Source organism: Nannobrachium achirus, assembly GCF_963921795.1.
Source record: "Nannobrachium achirus genome assembly, chromosome: 10".
Taxonomy (NCBI): domain Eukaryota; kingdom Metazoa; phylum Chordata; class Actinopteri; order Myctophiformes; family Myctophidae; genus Nannobrachium; species Nannobrachium achirus.
Genome location: NC_137819.1, coordinates 19,477,683 through 19,500,097, shown reverse-complemented (window position 1 = coordinate 19,500,097; position 22,415 = coordinate 19,477,683). Strand labels below are relative to the sequence as shown.

Here is a 22,415-nt window from a genome sequence, read left to right as displayed (position 1 = left end):
ACACTTGCAAATTAATTATGTCCCTGTCTGTTTTATGCCCATATATGGAGATCCCTGTCCCGATGTCAGCAATATTAAAGGCATATCTGGGAATGCCCATATTTGGTAATGCCCATATATGGGCATGTTCTGCCAATCTCAACAGGCACTGTTGAGATTGGGTAACTGGTCCGATATACATCACTGGCCAGCTAGCCAATGTCCCCCTGAGGCGTCTTACTAGTATATCAAGATTATTATTATACTTTTTTGCTAGTAACTTCCTTGGCCAAACCCCTCCCTTTCCTTTAAGTGATGTAAACATTGTGTGATGTAATCATTTGCCATCTCTGATGTCACACTGAGCTGTCACATTATGAATATTGTACAAATTCTGTCGCAACTTAGAAAGTCTGTCAGTCTGTCTGCCTACCTGAGAGAAGCACTTCACGTTACTATCTATCTAGTTTTGAGTTATATTACTATATAGTTCTTTACGTCAGCTTTATCCTCGGAAGTGCGTTGTATCGCATGGTATCATCATAACAGAGTCCGGTTGACTGTTAGGGGCTGCGGACAGGATCTCCTTTCCCACACCACCGCCAAGGACACCCTGAAGTGTGGCAACAAAGTGGCCCACATTGTCCCACATTCAGGTGCATAAGTCCTCGAGAGACCACCAGTGTATATCCTCATGGGGGGCTACATCAGTAAACCTGAAGGTCCTGGTACCCGTCGAAGTTCTCGATCTGTTCATCATCGAGATAAACCCCAAGAAAGTGCAGTGAGCCAACGGAACAGAAAACAGTCATTGTCTGGGGGACATGCCGGCACTGCGGGAAAAGTCACCCCTCGGCAGAAGTCAATGGGCGCTTCCTCGGTGGGACTTGCAAGGTTCCTGCATCTGGACAATTGGTACGGCTCTTACAGCTCCCCGGTGCTCCCCAGCCCAGTTACAGTGAATCAGATCAGTAGGCCAGGCCGCAGCACATCCCACAGCTTGAAAGCTCCCTCTGACCCCTGCTCCAAAGAGACAGTTCAAACTGTGCTCAAAGAGAAGAGCCGGAAGAGGGAGGCGGCCGATGACCATGGCGAGACCTCTAATGTGGAGCAGAAAAGCAAAATAATATGCAATGACAGTGATAGCCCAGTTACGGTGAATATCAGCAGGCCAGACCAAAGCTCCTCCCACGGCTTGACGGCCACCTTAGATCCCTCCTCCAAGGAGACACTCCCTGCGGTGCTAGAAACAAAGAGACGCAAGAGAGAGGCAGTTGATGACGATGGGGAAACCTTTACAGTGGAGCAGAAAAGCAAAAGAACACGCAATGACAGTGAAGGAATCGCACCTTCTGGCTTTGAGACCTTTCTGCCAAACGGAGTACAATCTCAGTTCATCCCCAAGCCGGGCACCCTTAAGCGAGGCTTGGACTACATGGCGGAGAAGCCCGCCATGAAGAGACCTTGCACATCCTCTGTCGTCGGTAGGTGTGGGTCTGGCTTAGTCCGGCACGCCTGGCTCAAAGAAAGCCACAAGAGAGAGGCGCTTGACGACAATGACAAAACCTTTACAGTGGAAAGCAAAAGAAGATGCTACGCATGTGAAAGAATTGCCCATGAGCCATTTCTGTCTAATGAAGTACAATCTCAAATTATAACCGGGCCAGGAACCCTCAAGCGAAGCTTGAACTACACGGCAGAGGAGGAGAAGGAGGCTCCAGCCATGAAGAAATCTTGCATCTCTTCAGTCAGCGGCCATCGCTCAGTCCGCAACCCAATACACAGCTCCTACAGCTCCTCTAAAGGCTTCCTTTGGAAGAGAGTCTCGCCGCATGCCTCCCCTCTCTCCAGCCCTGTGTCAATTCCCAGCTGTCCCAGCTCTCCTACCTCAGAGACGTCAGGCAGGATGGCTGCAGACACTGAACGCACTACTTCTGAAGTGGGCACTGTCACTCAGGTTCCTTCCGCTGTCTCGTCAAGCCCGACCGGCTGCGAAGGCAAGCGGAAGCGCAAGATCCAGCTGGTGGCCAGCCATGGTGGGGAGCAGATCTCTCTGCTTCCGCCCCTAGAGCTGGGATACAGCATCACCAACGAAGACTGGGACCAGGAGAAGAGAGCTGCCTTCAGCAAGATCCAGAAAGACCTGGAAGAAGCCGCTCCGGAACCAAAGAAGCAAAAGCCTCCCGCAGCTGTGACAGCACCTCAGGCTACCTCCCCCACAGAATCCAGCAGCCCCCTGGCGAGCCCTCTTCCCACAGCCTCCATCCTGAGCAACGTGGCAACACCCGTACCCGTAGTCAACCCAGCAGCCATGCCAGTCATCAACCTAGACAACCCAGCCACCAGTGTGGGCACGGCCCCGACCTTCTTAGCTGTCCCTGCCACAGATCACACTGTGGCTGCCCCCGACTCCCCTGCTGCCCTCTTGCACGGACAACAGGCTCCACGGATGCAAAGCATTACTCCAACTGCAGGGGTCAATGCCACGGCAGGTCCGGCATTTACAACCCCTGCAGAGCTGAGTAGTTCCACACTACGGCCTACCTCCAATACCATGGAAGCCTCACAGCCGAACCTAGCCTCTCATCCCACCTTGCCAGGCCTCGGCCAGCCGGCTTGCAGCCTGAGCTCTGCTTTGAGCCAGGTGCAGGGCCTGATCACCAAGATTCCCAGCAGCAGCAACCCCACCATAACTAGCATGTTTGGAATGGGCAGCCATCTAAGTACACCTACCTCCTCAGCCTCCTGCACATCATCACCTCCCACTGCTCCCATAGTTACCAACACCGACTCTACCATGAATGCCCCACAGCCCGACTCGGCCTCCACCTCTCAGCCCACCCTGCCGACCCTCACGTTCAGCCCGGTGCTGGGCCTTCCCACCAAGACTCCCAGCAGCAGCAACCCCACCATAGCAACATCTAGCATGTTTGGAGTGTCTGGCCACTCCAAACCTCCCACTGCTCCCATAGTTACCAACACTGACTCAGCAACAACTACCACTAACCCTCTACAGGCTTCTGGAGACAAGATTAACTTTGAAGCCACCACTACCGCCTCACCGGCATTCGCGGGCACCAACAAGCCCTCTGTTTCCACCTTCAAGCCCTTGTTTGGCAGTGCTCCAGCTGCAGTGGCCTCTGCCCCGTCAGCCACCTCCACCAGTACAACCCCTGGATTTGGTGGGTTCACTGGTTTATTGACCAGTCCCAGCGGCACATCCACCTCCAGTACCACCGCTGTCCCTCAACCCACAGTCACAACTTTTGGAACCTGGGGCTCCACATCCAAGACGAGCAGCACCTCAACCCTGGCAACTCCCTTTGGAGCTGTCCCTGCTACCCAAGCATCCTCCGGTAACAGCTTTACTTTTGGTACCCCTTCCAACACCACCAGCACCTTCCAGTCTGCTCCTACTGCCTTTACCTTTGGCCAGGTGGATAATGGCAAACAAAACCGCACAGCCATTGCATCTGCTGCTCCTGCCCTCCATTTTGGAAAGTCATCTTCTGAAGCATCCACAGCGACCACTGCCCCGACTTCATCTCCTTTTGTATTTGGGTCCACCCCAACGACTACAGCCTCCACATTTGGAATTCCGGCAAAGCCTGCATCTGGATCTAGGTCACCCTTTGATTTTGGCAGCAACACACCTCCTTCAAAAAACTCAGCCTTTGGGTTGGCCACTCAAACTCAGACTGCACTGGCGCCCGCATTCGGGTCCGGTGCATTTGACAGCACCTCATCTCTGTCAACGACCCCAAGCTTTGGACTGGCCATACAAACGCAGACTTCACAGACAGCCCCCTTCTTTGGTAATCCTTTGGCGCAACAGAACCCTGCTGGCCCAGCCTCTGGATTTAACTTCAGTGCTGCCATTCCAGGCACACAGTTTCAAACGCCGCTTTCTAATAACCCGCAACCACAGATGACAGGTGGCTTCAACTTTGATGGGATGTTTACTCCTAACTTTGGACAGAATGCTGGCACAGGACCTATTAACTTTGGCAGCCCAGGAACCCCTACACAAGGCTTCAACACTGGATCATCAGCCACTACCTTCCCTGCACGTACCAAGCAGGGTGACCGGAGGAAGCTGCAGCCCAACAAAAAAAGGAAGAAGTAAGGCAGGTCAAACCGTCAAACACTGCTAACCTAAGATAACCTTCAGACATGGAAGGAACAGAAGGCTTAACCACTTGAACCTCAGAAGGAAGGAGCGGACCTAGTATGGGAAGGTGAAGATATGAATTGCATTTTTATAGCGCTTTTCTAAGCAAGTTGCGAACTCAAAGCGCTTACAATGTTCCATTCATTCATACATTGGGAGGTGAAGCGGCGAACAGTCAACGCCAGCGTCCTCACTTCCCACATTCACACACCAATGGTGACAACTGACAAGCTAACACCATTGGAGGCAACGCAGGGTTCAGTGTCTTGCCCAAGGACACTTCGACATGTAGACAGGAGTAGCCGGGATGTGAACCGACGACCTACGGACCATTGGCCACCCCGCTCTACTTCCTGAGCCACAGATAATTAAAGGGGGACCATCTTGTGAGGAATCACATCATTACATTCAAAACCGGTCAACTAAGTATTTAAGGTTTAAATGGCAAGTGCTCTTGACCAGAAAGAGTGTGCCAAGGTTTGTCTTGTGCTGCATGCTAAGAAACTGAGGTTATCACCTATCAAATCTCAGACCATCCACCTGCCTGAAAGAAATCCTACCTGGGCTCATGGGTCAACTCGATAGAACAAAACCTGAAAGTGTAGAAATCCAACCTCCGCCATATCAAGCTCATCTTCTCTGCGACTGTAGAGTCAGTCTGTTCTATATGGCTGTGAATGATGGACTCTGCAGTCTTCCCTACTGACACTCCTGAATGGTTGCCACACAGAATGCAGCGTGCAGTACAGAAAGTATTGGCGAGCTGGTCATATGTATGGAGGATTGAGATGACACTGGATATGCCACATCCTTCAAATTAAGGTTTTGTAATGCTTTATTTCAGATACAGAGACAGGAAAGCCCAGAGAGAAGAGGGGTGACATGTCTTGAACCGGATTCAGCTGTGAAAAAGGACCATGCCCTCATTTACAGGGTCATGCTCTTAGTGATTTCTAAGTGGAGGATCTGCATCAGAAGAGAGAATCAGGCGAATACAGGTCTTGGTACAGGCATTCTGGATTCACGGTCACGCACATCATCTCCCGTGCCCTTTTTAACCCATTTGTAGCCGATCCCGAGAATACTCGTGAAAAATACTTGAGTACTCGGAGTGCCGATCCCGAGGATACTCGCGAAATATACTGTATATACAGTAAAGCTGGCAAGCTTACCGTACGGTCCGTTGGAAAGTCCTGGCACGATTGGACTCGCCGATTCATCATCCTCGCGTATCCACGTGCACAAAATAGTGATTCCTTAACATGGAGGCCGACGGTCTATCTCATCTTTAATGTCCATTTTCTCCAAAAAACACTTTTGAAGCCAAGGATGGCATTAGATTCTCGCTATAATAACACAAGTTGAAAGGCAACGATCCTCCATTACTACACCCGCATGTGAGGATGATCACTTCCGGTGAATGACGTCAAAAAAGAAATGTTTGCGCAATCGACTTCTGGCCTTCAAAATAAGAGACTGGCCGCGGACGGAGCAGGCGAACGGCGCGCTGGACATTTAACCCGTTCATGTCTGGAGCACAAAATGAGTTAAACTCAGTGCCATGGCCACGCAGGCTGCTTGGATGACCCATGGCTCCCCCAGGACATCTGATGATCCAAGGAGGGCAATTCCCAAGTCCTCTTCCTGTGCCACTACTTCATTAGAAAAGGTCCCCTATTTTGTTCCTGGTGGACACCCACATTTTCTCCCTTCTTTTTTTGTGTGAATTCATGTCAGATTTACTTACATTTTATTGTCACACCACAGGTCTACCGATGTAAAAGTGGGTGAAATTCATTTGTAGTTTGGGAAGAAGAGATAGAAAGAAAATGGAATAAAATATCCGATATTCAAATATGAGTGGTAAAATAGTTGCACCACCCCTCCAGGCTAAGGGATGAACATTCCACTGGGCTAAGGAGCCTGATATTTCCGACTGGAGTACTTGAAGACCAGTCAAGAGCCACGTGGAGTAAACATAACCATATATAGGCAATAGTTATAGCCATGCATAGACAATTGATATGGAGAGAGGTGGAGATTTGACATTACTGCGCCAGACAGCAAGTACTCCTGGCAGAGGTTTGCTCTCCAAGGAGCGCACTTACAGTATTAGCTGAGTGGTCTGGTAAACAGTAGGTCACCGGTTCACATCAAGGCCCCGGCTGTGTGTCAAAGTGTCCCCGAGCAAGGCACTTACTTGCTCCTAACCATCCTCCGCGTCATCAGTGCATACACTAGGTGGGATTGGCGAAAGGAGTTTGCATGTTCTCCCCGTGTCCCCTAGGCCTGTGGGTCGGGAACCCCAGGGAGGTCCCCAGATGATTGACTTAATGTTAAACCCCCTAGTTTAACCCCAGTTAAACTATATGGTTATGTTGGGTGTCACGGCCTGAAAAGGTTAAGAACCACTGCCCTGGCGTAGGTACCCTCACAAAAAACATGCAACAATCCTGGTCTCTATACTGCCTCCCCCTGGCCAGCCTGATTGAGGGGAAAGGAACTGAATGGAATAACATGTTCCTTCCACGCGACGCGCTACGTCCTACCGGGGAAACCCCTCCCTGTCCGCTGATAGAAACGGCCTGCTCACTCATGCATTGAAGGAAGCATGAGCTCAATTTGGGGCTCTCCCCAGGTTGGCCCAGGACTACAGCTTAGGCAATTGGCACTGGGTGAAAAATGGGTTACAAAATTGTGGGATACAAATTTAGAAGAAATCTGAGTAGCCATCAACTGGGTGAAGCTGAAAATGAATTTCCCCTGCAGGACTATCAAAGGTCTCCCTTCCTTTCTAGTTTGTACCAGACAACTGTTTTCACGCTGGTGGCCTGACCTCATGTGGCATTGATGTTGAAGTGTACTGTAGGGCTAAATATTGCTTTATTAACCACTTCAACACTATATACTTGTCTCCGTGTTGTCTGTACTTGGGCCACTCCCTCTAGGCAACATCTCTTAGGCAAAAACTGATTTACAGGATGTTTTGGCTGCTATGACCTACTTGTAGATTGGCTGTTTTTGAATAGTTTTAGCCTATTATTGTCGTGGTGCTTCTGGTGCTTTTGTGTTTCAAAGTTAACAAGATCAGCGCCGGTCGACTTTTAGGTCGACAATGTCACTATGGACTTCCCTGCCAAGCGACTTTAATCGACTTTTATATAAAAGCATTGTTTAAGCTTTTATTTGGGTTAATAGACGGAGCGAAATGGTTAGCTTAGCTTCGGATGGTATCAACACGTGAACCGTGAAAAAAAAGGATATGATTATGACGTCACCTTTAAACCAGGTCTTCCTGTTTATATTAGCCTCTGCTAGCTGCTAGGCTCAATGCAAACCATCCGACCCTTACGCAGCTTCACTAGGTCGGATTTTGATTCAGAAACTTTCTGTGTGGCATCTGTATACGTTCCGGTGCCCATACCGATGGTGGTTTTAGACGATCAAGCACGAATCGTCCCATCATCGTCCCATCCTTGAATCTTGTGAATCTTGGTTTTAACATGGGGGCTTGTACAGTCTATCGTTTTAGTGTGACGATGGCTCGCTCTAGTGGTCATTTTGTGGTATGGTATATCATCCTGCCTTTGAAAATGGTGTAATCATTATGATAAAATATAGCTATTTCCTGGCGTTATAAGCGCACATTCATATTTAAATTTGGCTGGTAATGGGTTAACAGGTGCGAAATGTCTTACGTCACGGGCATGACATGCCCCAGTCCAATGCTTTGTGCCACATGGGGGGTCTGGTAATTGAGACTGGAGTTTTTGGGCTGCAATTTGACAACGATATAGTTGTCAAATTGTTACACCCAAATAGGCAGCTAAAGGTAGGGTATGGGATTCTCCTTGGTTAAAATAAGTGTTAAATTCTGTATTCTGATAGTGCTCATTGATATGTTTGTTCAGTAACAGGAGTCTCCATGTCTCTCCTGCTCTTTAATGAACAGAAAATAAAAGTTATGTTTATTAAATACCAATTCTATCCAATCAGGATAAAATTGGATGAAATTGGAAGTGATGACACAAAGATATGAGCAGACACAATTGGAAATGGAAAACTATGAAAAATGAAGCTGATAAATGGGTGAAAATGTAATTTGTCACCGACCTGAACATTTATTTTCAGCTGGAGAGACAGGGAGAAATCTGTTACTGAACCAACACTTTATAGCAATGATTACTATCAGAACACCAAAAGTATCACTTACCCTACCTTTAACAATAATTATGCATTTAGAATAGCAAAAACGAATGTATTAAGTTTGTGATTTCTGTGTGTTTTTAGGAGCAGTATGTGTTCATCCACGATGCCATCCTGGAGGCGTGTCTGTGTGGAGAGACGGCCATCCCTGTTAATGACTTTGCTCTGACCTATAAAGACATGCTGAAGGTGGATTCACAGAGCAACACCACACCACTCAGAGAAGAGTTCCAGGTAAGTTCCAGAAATTGCAAGTGTGGTTGCTGACGTGACTATATTCTGACTTGGAAAAAGGAGGAGGCTTTTGATCAAAAGTTCCTCTCTGCACAGCAGATCACATCCAACTGTCATGTGAAGCTCGACCAATTGTTCCCTATTGATTCCCACTCCTATTGATTCCCTATCCCATTGATTCCTAATGATCCCCATTCCCATTGATTCCATCATCATTTTCCAATGGCAGCGGAAAAGTTACCCTAATCAATAACGTTTTGGAAAGGTTAACCTAGTAATAGATAAAGTTTCCCCAGGACTATAATGTGTTGCCCTGTTGGGCAACCACACTAATAAATAACTACAAGCCGGAACTGTGTGAAGAGAGAAGGTAGAAATGGTTAACTACTTAACCTCAGCATCCCAATGCTGGGGGGAATATTCACCAGAAATAGCACATCTACAAGTTGCAACACGATGCTATGCAGGATTATAGATCTATTTTTCATGTCGCTGGCTTCCATTGAAAATGAATGCTAGCCTGTAGCTTTGCTGGTGCCAGTGTGAACACAACATACCGGTACTAACCTCTGTCTCTCTGTGTGTGTGCTGTGCTTTCAGACGCTGAACTCGGTGACTCCTCACCTGGACATGGAAGAGTGCAGCGTCTCTCTGCTGCCCAGGAACCGTGAGAAGAACCGCAGCATGGACGTTCTGCCTCCCGACCGCTCGCTGGCCTTTCTGCTCTCCCCCGAGGGCCAAGGCAACGACTACATCAACGCCGCGCTGGCCGACAGCTTCCACCGAGCTGCCGCCTTCGTGGTGACGCCCCACCCCCTGCCAGGGACCACCACAGACTTCTGGAGGCTGGTGTTCGACTACGGCTGCACCTCGGTGGTCATGTTGAACCAGCTCAACCAGTCCAACTCTGCCTGGGTGAGACACTGCACACCACTGCTTCGCTATGATGGGCTTTCACAAACACGACACTTTAATTGATGATTAATTGTCATACAAATTATTGTTGGCGTTGAACATTGGAACATATAAACCTAGTGTGAAGTGAGCGGTGCTATTTATGAGTTAACTTCATTAAGCGTCCCGTGAAGCTTGGCCAATGTGACCCTGGGCGTACAACAAACTTTGAGCGCTTTGTGCCAAGATGTAAGCCATGCTTCAGAGCCCGGACAAAGCCAGATGTTGGAGCTTAGCTCCTTCCGGGAGCACCGCTCAAAAATTGCATGACGAATGCCTTACATATTATACTGACACATTGAATAATTCATCATTAATAATTGAATGAATGATACTTGCTCAAAATAAAAATAAAGTGTGCCTACAAATTCTCAACATATGTCACGATGAGAACTGTCATGCATTTGGAACACACTGTAAAGGCACTCTGGAGTGCTCTTTTCTAGCGCCGAGCATCGCATTTCATCAGTGGCGGATAAAGCACTCAACCTTCCCTCGCTGTCACCACTAAGGTTGTTAGCATGTCAACGTCAATGCTACCCTTTAGTTCTGAAGTCTCTGGCCCGGGGACTTTTGTGTTTAATAATGGAGTCTGTGCTGTGGTCTTCTTGTGCACCAACCTCAAGTGATGGAATAAATACTTAGTTTACTTGTTGAGTAAAAAGAGGTACAGCACTTGAGTAAAGTTTCTTTTCCATTTAATTTCTTTCCACCACTTGGCACAACGCCTGACTAACTGTTTCCATCACCTCCAGAAGGCACAGCCAAGGTTCCCCTACCGCATTCATTTATAATGAGCTAATGCTAATGATTTAAGCTGTTGAATAATTGAAAACTAGGGGGCGAGTGTTGTTTCGCTCATTTAGATCACGGGCGCCATTCGAAAGCAATCACTGTCATTTTGTGCTAATTGTCACTGGTGTCTTGTTACCGTGCTTCGTGGCGGGCTGTGACATCATTGTTTGTCCTCCCTCAAGCTGTGTGTAGGGATGGGACGAACATTTCATATCATGATTATTGTGACAAGAAATCGCGATTTACGATGTTATCGCGATAATCAAAATCCATTATCCGGGGGCGGAACATTTGCCAAAAAGATCTACAAGCTCACAACAACGTGTCACACTGTGACTCGTTGTGAGCTTGTAGATCTGCTATTTTTTGGCAAAGACATTTGATAGAGAGTGAATAAAGATATAATGTTTCATAGGTTGATAGATTCATCTGTCCAGAAATTAATCAATTATAGTCTACTCACTGGTATGGTCGAGTGGTCACGATAGTGCGTCCATGCATCTCTCTTATGCAACTTTGGGAAGGTTGTAAAGGCTTTGGTGGTGATCTTGTACAGTTTCCATAACATCTCCTCATAAAGAACTTCAATCGAGTGTACAATGTTTGTTTTATATGGGTTGTTAGTTGTCCTGCGTGCCTTCCATAATTCCCATGGGTTAACAACTGCACTTTGCAAGATGACGCTGAAATGGACTGCTGTCTTCTCTCTCCCCCCAGCGCCCCCGTTCGCAAATTAATGTATAGGCTAAACTGTTCTGATAATACAACTTGTGTTGGCTGTCCATTCATCATGTATAACTTAAACTGCACGCTCGTATTCCAAACCAATGCAGCTCACAGAGTTTAGCGACAGCATAACAAACCGACAACTAGGGCCAACCCAGCAACAACTATCGTTTCCTGTCTTACCTTCACAATAAAGTGTCTCCCGCTTACCTCCCAATGCAGCTTATTTCACACAGGTTATTATTAACAGGAAAAAGTGTAGCTTAACCTGTGTGTTTTTGTGCAACCAAACGTGCATGTGAGAGAGAGTGATGAGGGAGAGAGAGAGAGAGAGAGACATTGAGAAAGAGAGAGAGAGGGATTTGCGGTGATATTAATGAACTGCCGTGTCATTTTCAATCGGTCCTTATGTCCGATGAGGTTTATATTTTCCGGTCTTTGTCATACAAAATCGGTCAAATCCGGCAATTCCCGCTCTAACGCAATCTCTGGTACACATGTATAGTATATGTACCTTTTACCAATTATAGAGGGTCTAAGTGGTAGCGGATATGCAGCTCTGCAAATAAAAGTTGAATTGATCCCAGTGCATGACGATATCACGATAAATTAAATCTCCGCGATACGATTAGCGTTTTTTATCACAATAAATGATAATATCGCTTATCGTCCCATCCCTAGCCGTGTGACATCCTCCTTGTCCTCTGTTCTCTCTCTAGTTTGTTCATCCCTCTGTTCTGTTCTTCACTGACATGTCTTCAGCACTGATTAGCTGTTTTTCCTCTCTCTCTCTCTCTCTCTCTCTGTTTCTGTCTCTGTCTCTGTCTCTCTCTCTCTCTCTCTCTCTCTCTCTCTCTCTCTCTCTCTCTCTTTCTCTCTCAGCCATGTCTTCAGTACTGGCCTGAACCAGGACTCGAGCAGTTCGGACCGATGACGGTGGAGCTCCTGTCCAGAACGGCCGACGATGACGTCATCATACGTCTGTTCCGCATCCAGAACGTGACGCGGGTAACGTGCCTGCATGTTAAAACCAAACTTAATGTGTTTTATGGAAGGCGTGATGAGTCCACCGTTTAATCAATGAAATGTCCCCTCTCCCCTTCCCTCCCCTCCCCCTCCAGCTTCAGGAAGGTCCTCTGGTGGTGCGTCACTTCCAGTTCCTGCGTTGGTCACCGTACCGTGACGTTCCCGACTCCAAGAAGGCCTTCCTCAGCCTGCTGGCCCAGGTGCACAACTGGCAGGAGGAACGAGGAGAGGGACGCACCATCGTCCACTGCCTGTGAGTCCATGTGCTGATACCAATAACACATAGAGATACCAATAACACATAGAGATACCAATAACACATAGAGATACCAATAACACATAGAGATACCAATAACACATAGAGATACCAATAACACATAGAGATACCAATAACACATAGAGATACCACAAACACACAGTGGCTTTAACGCCTGAATGGTCTGCTGACACGGTCTGAGAAGACTTCTGACTCAAGCAGTTTTATTGTGTGCTCTCTGAAAGCAGGCACACATACAGTATGTTCTCCCAAATCGTTATATAAAAAGGTTTATTCTCCTCAAACTGGCCAACAGTACAAAGGCAGGGCCTTTAGCCAATGAGGGAAGAGAGACCCATTCAATCCCTCAGTATCTGAGGGATTGAATGTATAAATAACAACCCACAAGAAATCTTTTGTAGTTTTTGAAATATTTAACTTTAAGCACCCAATGCATTTCCAATGGGAAATTAGTCTGGAGAGAGAGGAAGAGAGACCCATTCAGTCCGTCCGTATCTGAGGGATTGAATTTAGGAGTCTCAGAAGTAATGTTGTACTACCCGTTGGGCAGATCTTTATGCCCATATATGGTGTTCCATGTTGGAGTGCCCGTTGGGTAGATCTTTATGCCCATACATGGTGTTCCATGCGAGCCCACACTGTTTCGTTGGAACAGTATCTCTAGTTACCTTGTTAATGTGTTGTTTTTAACATGCCATAAATCACACTCATTACTTGCGCCAGCAGAGCGCGCAAGTATTGCGTTCGGTGGCGTCCTTGTCGGGTGTCTGTCTGTTTACGCCCGTAGCCAATCACGGACCAGCATTACAGGTGATGTCACCATCTACAGCCGATGGGGGACGAGCATTCTTGGTGACATCACCAACAACAAGTGCGACCTGATATATAAATAACAAGTCGTCACTCTGCCAAGGTGTCAACTTGCCCACCCACATATTTACAGACAACAGTACTTGCCCGCTCTGCTGGCACACAAGTAGGCCATACATGGCCACGAGTGCACAAGACGCAAGTTGGCACCTCGACAGAGTGCAGTCTTGTATTTGTAATGCGAAAACAACTTTTGAAAAAGGATTTCTATCGTGGATTTCATTTTTAGACAATAAAATAGTCTACAATTGGATCAACTTTGAGTGTAAACATGTACTTATATACTGTAGCACGACCTTTACACCCTCACAGTTAAAGAGGTGGTTCCATAATTTTGTACTTTTTCTGGTTTTCATGTGTCTATGATAGTGTTGTAGTACTCGAGTCAATGACTCGTCTCGAGTCAGGACTCAAGTCCAAATTTTCACTGACTCGGTCTCGTCTCGGTCTCGCCCTTAATTTGACTTGGACTCGTCTCGGTCTCGGTCTAATTTGATTTGGACTCGCCCCCCACCGAGTCCACTCGAGTCAAGTCACTACAATGCAATGGAATAAATGTTATATCCATATGAGGAGCGCATAACATTAAGAGAGCTGCCTTGTTAACTCATTAAAAGCCAACCCCGCGATGTCGCGGGAAAAGTAATAGAGTATCTATAGTGCCATCCACGCGATGTCGCGGGAAAAGTAATATATTACTGTAACGGCGAGTAAAAATACCTAGTACAATGGCCGACGCTCCGGAGACGAAATCCGCGCTGATTTGTCATCATCACGGCTCCACGAGCACACAATAGTCATCCCATAACATTGAGGTGGACGGGCCGCCTCATCTTTAATGTCCATTATCTCAAAACTACACTTTAGAAGCGAAGATGGAGGCAGATGCTCGCTTATAAAACACATGTATAAACGCTACGAGCCGATCCAGCATGGCTCCACATAAACAATGATCGGTTCAGTCGAAGGATCCGATGACGTCAGACCGGAAGTACTTCCGGTGGCCTTCAAAATAAGACAAAATAAGAGAACGGCCGTGAATGGGGGGGGGGTGGGAGGCACTCTGGATATTATAATCCGTTAATGTCTGAGGCTTTTAATGAGTTAAGTAACAGAGCATTCTGACGCGCATCTGATAGGCACACGCACACACAGGCACACACACACACAGAGCCCCGCTCTGCACAGCAGCAAGCACCTAATCTTCCCAGAAGTTATTTTTTTCGCCAAACAGACAACAGCACAACAGTCCACTTTCCTCTTACCTGCAGGATATCCTTGTGTCCCCAAATAAATAAGTCCTAACAGCTTCCAAACACAAGCCTTTGTGATCATGTGTTGTGTAGTTTAATCCACCCGCACAGCTGGATTAAGAATTTACGTCTTTTTGTATTTCCAGGTGTAGTCTATTACTCGTTAAGCAAGCCTCGTCCGAAAGTTTTAAAGTGCACTGATCAACAGAGAGAAGTGTAACATTGTAAGTCCCTGTAGAGAGGTTAAAACGAATCAAAACAACTTGAAGCAGTGACATGGGGTATTGTTTTGCCTTGTACTTGAAAGGCATCAGACTAATGACATAGGGTAGCCTACATTTCTCACCTTGGCTTAAACAATGAAATGCAGACAGGCACATACTGCTATGTGTTTGAATGGGAAAACCTTATTTATTTATTTTAGCTTTTAGTCAAAATAAAATATTAAGATAAGAGTTTGTTTGAAAAACGTTTTGCTAAAATCATGCATGCTCTATTTCAATGCAACTATAACAGCAATGTTTAAAAATGTTATAGATTACAGTAGTAGACATAATTATTTTTTAAATAATATTATTTTTGTTATCACTTGGCCTTTTGGTGCATGGGCATCAATATTATATCCATATCATGATATTAGACTGGATAGGCCTAATTCTCGTCTGTGATTTGGGATATTGTACTGCAGTATATGCCAAGTTTTATTTGTACACTAAAGTACTTGTTCTGTGCCTGGGAGAAAATGTAATTGTAGGAACTCAAATGTCTAGTTCTTAGACAGAAAATTGGTATGGGAAAAAACTACCTCTCCAAAAAACTCCCTCAAACCTAAACCACAGCATTGACAGCAACCAAAGGTAATTTGGGGAGACCTATTGATTTAATTTGAAGACAAGCCATTAATTTGAAAGGTATTGGTAGGAAACACCAGACAGGTGCATGCACATGAACGGGGGGTTCTTGCATTGTGTGTGTGTGTGTGTGTGTGTGTGTGTGTGTGTGTGTGTGTGTGTGTGTGTGTGTGTGTGTGTGTGTGTGTGTGTGTGTGTGTGTGTGTGTGTGTGTGTGTGTGTGTGTGTGTGTGTGTGTGTGTGTGTGTGTGTGTCCGAAAAAACATATATATATATTGTTTTCTGCAGCCTACCTATCAAAAAAAAAAAAGGAAAAAAAAGAAAACTGGACTCGGCTCGGTCTCGCCTGCCATTGGTCTCGGACTCGACTCGGACTCGCCTCCCATTGGTCTCGGACTCGACTCGGACTCGCCCCCCTCCCAGGGGCTCTTGACTCGGACTCGACTCGGACTCGAACCCCATATGACTTGGACTTGACTTGGACTCGCTTTAGGTGGACTCGACTACAACACTAGTCTATGAGGTTGACAGTACTTCATTAGACCCCCTGGATTGATTGTTATGAGCAATTATATATTCCCTTTGTATTTTGTATTTCTTCCTGGAGGCTGACACCTTGTGGGTCAAAAGTGCCGATCCAAAAACAGTGATTAGATGACATCATATAATCATCCCCTCCCCTTTTACCATTCACCCAACACTGTGGGTGTGGCTAACTTCAGCTGGGTCACCACCCACCTGAACAACCAGGCATACTTAATGAACTGGTGGGTGTGGCCACATAAAAACATAATTGTAACTCTTTTTGTTCACTCTTTTGGAAAAAGTCCTCCTACTAGTATAATCATAATACCTGATAATCATGTTATATGGGGGAAATAAATCATGGCACTGCATCTTTAAGAACTCTCGGATGTCTTGTCGTTAGCATAAAGCTCTAAAAGCTGTGGTTGTAATCGTCTCATTAGTATATTTAGACATGCATGATCCACTGGTCTGCAGGTCCACATCTGGATGGTGGGGAACCGTTAATGTCCACAAGTCAGGCTGTTTGTGGGACATCATCATCTCACGCTGGATTAGAAGTCCCCACCCCTGTATTGGGAGAGAGGGCGAGTCGCCCTTACTGTGTATTGGAGGACATTACTCTCATTAGTCATCTTTAAGGTCGAACAGTTGGCCTTTTTCTGACAGCATGTTTGATGAAAGCTCGTTCAATGTGTGACATTTCATTATGTTGCTGAAAAAGTTGTTTGACTCATGGATGGAATGTGTATCATGTCAGTCAGACCTTTCTGTGTGTGTGTGTGTGTGTGTGTGTGTGTGTGTGTGTGTGTGTGTGTGTGTGTGTGTGTGTGTGTGTGTGTGTGTGTGTGTGTGTGTGTGTGTGTGTGTGTGTGTGTGTGTGTGTGTGTGTGTGTGTGTGTGTGTGTGTGTGTGTGTGCGTGTGTGTGTGTGTTGGGAACAGGAACGGAGGTGGTAGAAGCGGTACTTTCTGTGCCTGCACCATGATCCTGGAAATGATTCGCCATCACAGAGTGGTCGACGTGTTCTTCGCTGCCAAAACGCTGCGCAACTCAAAGCCAAACATGGTGGAGACCATGGTGAGTAAAAGTTTCCATTAATTGTTTTGGTCCTGCTGAAAAATATAATTTGTCATGCCTTTTTCAGCTTTTGCCTCAGCCAGGTTTGTATACGTCACGTCCGCGTTGTTACTGTACATGTCACATCCTGTTTTCACACGCAAACTATCTAAACCTAGTCTGGTGTAGCCCAGACAACTGTTCCACAATCACTGAACCCGACATAGAGTCTGGAATTCCGCCTCCTGAAAGCTGACAACTGTCATATCCGATCCTGAAAATATATTTTTAAATATCTCTAAAATATTTGTTAGTATTTTCATTCCTGCTAAGCAGCAAGCTTAGGGGGGAGGAACACAACAAAATACAAAGTGTCTGTGTATGTGGTGAGAGGCTGGACACGAAATGGACGTGGAAGCCTCTATCTTTAAATGGATGGTCGCGTATGGACATGGATTATTGTCCAATTCTAGCACACCCGTAGGTGTCTTTTGAATGCTCCCGCTAGCGCAGAATAAGGTTGGTGAGATCTTTTCTGAATCCTGGCAGTCAGTGAATTAAGACCAATGTGTGCCCGACTGCAAAGATTAAACGCTTTATTCCCAAATCGTTTTCAGCGCCTCGCAGACTGTTTGACGGAAGCATTTGAAGAGTCTCTCCAGAGACTAATCTGAACCTCTCCGTAGGGGAGTGCACTTGGCCCTCTTTAGCACTTGGTAGGCTGAGTCACTGAATGTTTATTCATGAGGAACTACTGAAACAGTTAGCATCTTATTTAATCAGATACCTTGTCTAGCGGACTAGTAATATTACTGGCTGGCTCACGCGCACACTTTTCTTTTGTAACCACACGTGAAACTAGGAACACTGTTGCTTGTTTTTTTTTGTTTTTTTTTGTGATTAATACTTTTATTACTTTCCGTTTTTAACATTCACATTTGAAGAAATGCTGAACATATCTTTAGAAACCTTTGTACAAAACAATATCACAAGCAATTTTATACAGAAAGAGAAAAACACAGAAACAAGAATGCACAAATACACACACAATGTTTTGTTGTTGAAAATAGCAGATCTACATGCTCAAAACGCAATGTGAGGAATTGTATGTAGATCTGCTATTTTCACAATAGAACCGTGTTATACAAAATTTAATAATTCAACTCTTAGTGCTCGTCAGGGGGGGGGGGGGGGGGTCCCGTTGAAATATGATTATTTTGGGGGCCACAGCCTGAAAGGTTGAGAACCACTGCATTAATATATTATGAATGTTGCATTGTTACACTGAGTGACATTTGGGTTGTCTGTTTGTGTGTGTTTCAGGAGCAGTATCGGTTCTGTTATGAACTGGCCCAGGAGTACCTGGACTGCCTGGAGGTCAGATAGCATTGATCCACGACCACTAGAGGGTGCTACAGCGTCGGTGACACAGTCTCAGTCCTCGCACACAGCTCTGGATGTCGTCTTTTCAATGCCCGGATCAAACATGACCTCTTCATCAAACACTTCACTGATTTCCAACCATATCTTCATAATAATCGGTCCTCACTAATGCTCATTACAAGTTAGTACCATTTCTGTCTACTTATTCTGTGTCTCAGAGGAGGACTGTGGACTGTTCACAGACCTGCCTACCAGTGACATCATCGATAGACAGCTAACTGCTGACTTTCCGTAAAGAGATGGACTGTACTGTCTATTCATGGGTTGCATTTGTAGTCCTAAATGGCCATGTTGAGGACCAACATGGCCTACAAATGCTACCCATAAATTAGCTTGGAATCTCCACCTGTGCTGCCATTGGTGGACAGATTTCTGAACTGTACGGGCCCACCAATGAGACACAGTGACACAGAAAACACTACTGGACAGCCTTGTAAAAACCGATCTGACGATACCCATCATTACTGACGACACCTTTCTTTACTGATGACACCCTTCTTTTTCTCTGCAACCTGTATGCTTTGGTGCCACTAAACACCTGCCAAAACCGGAGGAACACTTTGGCAGGAAATGGAGTCGAAACCGCCCCGTTTTCATTTTTGTATTGGTCGTTGCCGTGGTGATCTACCTACCTACCTACCGTACAGGTTGGTAAAAGTATGATCGCGTGGGATACTAATCGGTTGATACTAATCTGCCGTGCGACGCTGCGTTCCTGCCTTACTACGAACAAACACAGAGGAAAGGGACTACGGTCGATACCAGCCCACCGGGTGACCTTTTGTTGTCTATTTTGTACAGATGCAACATTTGAGAAGGGTCTGCCATTTGGTCATTCAGTGGAAAGTCAGTGGGAAGTCCAAGCAGATGGAGAAAGGGGAACATTTCCCAGGTGTGAAATGTTGTCATTTCACACCTGGGTGGCAATTCAGTGGAGACGAAGAGGCAAATCAGGCATGACAATGGGGGGGATGACGGATGACTTAACAGGGAAGGGAAGTGTGAAGAAGACAGCCTGTCATGTCTGTACATCTCTGTAAATTGTGTATTCTACTGTATCTCAATGTCATGTCCATGGACCACCGGGGTTCTAAATGGACCCTCCGTACTATCTCCGAAACGGAACTTTTCGTCGGAGACTTCCGACTTTCCGACGTGCAGCTTTCCGAACTCTTAATTCGACGTAATGCTTTTCAGAGTGACGTCATTTTGTAGTTGAACCCCGGGCCTTTCCGACGTAAAGTTCGGTTTCGGAGGGAGTATGGACAGGCCTTCACAGGTCGGTCACTGAGAGTGTACGAATGGAAAATGAATCGGCTCCATTTGTACACTCTCAAGAGTTGAAAAAATAAATAAATACTAATCATGTGGTTCACAGTGCAGATTGATCCCAGAGATTGAAAGAAAATATCAAATGCTGGCTCATGGCCTAATGCATATCAAACTGGAGGTCCTTGAAGTGAACAAGGTGGAGAACATGGTCGGTGAAGTCCCCATGCTGCACCGAACTTTGAACGGGATCTTCGGTGACACCGGCTGGAGGGAGGGGATTTCGGCTGCTCGAACCAGGGTCGATAATCGATTTGAAGTTTGTCACATCCTGTATGTATTTGTACAGCAGAGTTGTCCCGGGACTAGGCATGCACCAATATATATTTTCCTCGTTGACTGCCATCGGCATGTCTGCTAATAAAGTTGACTTTCACCGACGACAGTTAGTCACTGTTTGGCTGTTGATGTGATGCGTCAATTTTGGTCCGTTGGTTATCTGCATTCTACCAAGCCGCAGATTCGGAAAGACTTTCCGACGGATTTGTTTCCCTGGCACAAAAGGAGGGAATGACTAGCAACCAACAAAAATAAATATCGGCATCTGCGGGAAAAAAAAGAAAAAATGGTATCGAACAAGAATTTCCATATCGGTGCATCCCTAACTTGGGACTTTATTTATGTTTTTATTTATTATTTGTGTAAATACGTTTCTCTAGATGTCGTCTTCTCCTCAGCGTGCCAAATCATTCTGTCTGTGTGATTGTGAACAAACGGGGACCACTTTCAGCATCGCTCTGCATGCCGGTCGTTTAACGTGTTGCGTCACAGTCCGTGGCCCAGTCTGCTTCAGTGGGGTTTGCTACGTGAAAAGAGCTATGTATAAAAAAAAACATGAATAAATAAATACATTAAAATAAATATTTTTACCGAAGTGTCGCTGTGGGGGTGTAATATTGATCCACTTCACCCGAAAGAGCAGTCTGCAAAATGTTGTATTTATTCAAAGTGTTTTCATTTTGTTTTCATTTTGGTGTTATGATGAGCTGACCGGCCACTCCTGTCTATAGTAGAGTAAACAACATCCCTGCGACATTAAAGGTAAGTGGGTGGGGAAACGCTGTCCGGTTCCCAAACTTTTCAGGCCACGACCCCCCAAAATAATCATATTTATTTTGTACTGGGGACTCCCCCACCCACACTGACAAGCACTTGGAATTGTAGGTATTACACTTAGTTAGTTCCACAGATACATATTATGAAAATACTACAAGTGTAGATCGTCTATTTTCACAATGTCTACCTCTTTCATTTGTACTATTCAACAATTTGGCCAATTTGGTCTTAAAAGTCATTCAATTGTAACTTTAGAAATGTGCAGACACCCCGTGCATACACGCTTATACTGTATGTTATTGGTTTGCTTACTTTCGAGTGACAAAACAATGCATTAAACCTAATCATGTGGGGACCTCCCCCCAAAATAATGTTGGTGTCCTGACCCCTAGTCTGGGAGCCACTGCCCTGGAGGTCACAGAGCTGAGGTTAGGAGGATGAAGTGCACTGTATATTGTCTGGTATTGTTGTACTCTGTGAGTACCTACGGGGGTCGTAGGTACACACTGCTAATATAACGTTGACCTAGACAACATTGTCTAGGTCCAGTTCTTCTGCTGCTTGCTGCTTTCACTCTGTTCACACTGTTCTTATAGTTTAAAGGGAAAGAAGCTGAAAGGAACACGGACATTTAATGTCAATGTTACAGTTAGTTAGAAAGTGGAATGTGACTTATTTGATGTCACACTTGGCAGACTTTTATTTTATACAAGAGTTATATTTCTCCATAGCCATAAAAAAAACAAGCTACGTGCAGAGTAGCTACTTGTAAACATCCATTAATTTATGGTTTGTATTATGACTAACATAAACAATGTTGTTTACTTGTGCATTGTTTGAGCATCAATTTTATGGCATTTCCATAAACACTTTATAGTGTTTGAATGTCTTAAATTTAGAAGCCATAAACCACCACTGGGCCTATTGCATGAAGCAAGTTATCCATCCTCTCTATTATCTGTCTTTACTTTCTCTCAGCTGACGCTATTGGTGGCAATAACTGCATATTTGTAACTAGAAGTGTGTGTGTGTGTGTGTGTGTGTGTGTGTGTGTGTGTGTGTGTGTGTGTGTGTGTGTGTGTGTGTGTGTGTGTGTGTGTGTGTGTGTGTGTGTGTGTGTGTGTGTGTGTGTGTGTGTGTGTGTGTGTGTGTGTGTGTACACTTCCGCCAACCAGTGGCCATCCGTGTCTGTCACAAATCATATAGTATTATGTAGTGAACAAAGACATGTATTTTTTTCAGGTCCCAGTGCCCTTGACCATTGGCCACCTATTTTGAGCTAAGCTCCAACATCTGGCCTTGTCCGGGACGCGAAGCGTTGCCTACATCTGGCAAGTGTGTTGTATGCACAGGGTGACATTGGCCAAGTTTTGCGGGACGCTTAATGAAATTAACTCATAAATGGCACCGCTCACTTCACACTAGGTGTTATTTTTAATCTTTTACATTACAGGTAGGATAAGTGATATGTTTTATGTCGTCCCGTCCCGTCCAGTCTCTGCTTCTCTCTCTCAGCTGTGTGGTCCTTGGCCTGATTTTTTTTTCAGACACCTACCTGGATTAGCATATTTGGTAAGTAGTCATCATGTCAGTATTTCAACTCCAGAGCGCAATGGACACTTGACTTGCTACGGGCTGAAATGGAAGATAGGGGGTGTAATC

General features: G+C 45.7%; 1 protein-coding gene across 1 annotated transcript in view; it reads left to right on the top strand.

Moving 5' to 3' along the window:
• LOC308293340 (receptor-type tyrosine-protein phosphatase U-like) overlaps positions 1-18,311 on the top strand; it is a gene marked incomplete at both ends in the record, with an annotated part of 255,222 nt that extends 236,911 nt beyond the window's left edge. The window contains 6 exons of the mRNA XM_080735807.1: positions 8,441-8,590; positions 9,191-9,505; positions 11,948-12,073; positions 12,187-12,344; positions 16,811-16,946; positions 18,249-18,311. Of these exons, the coding sequence (XP_080591933.1) occupies positions 8,441-8,590; positions 9,191-9,505; positions 11,948-12,073; positions 12,187-12,344; positions 16,811-16,946; positions 18,249-18,311 (948 nt within the window). The remainder of the gene's footprint in view (positions 1-8,440; positions 8,591-9,190; positions 9,506-11,947; positions 12,074-12,186; positions 12,345-16,810; positions 16,947-18,248) is intronic.
• Positions 18,312-22,415: the final 4,104 nt, after the last annotated feature.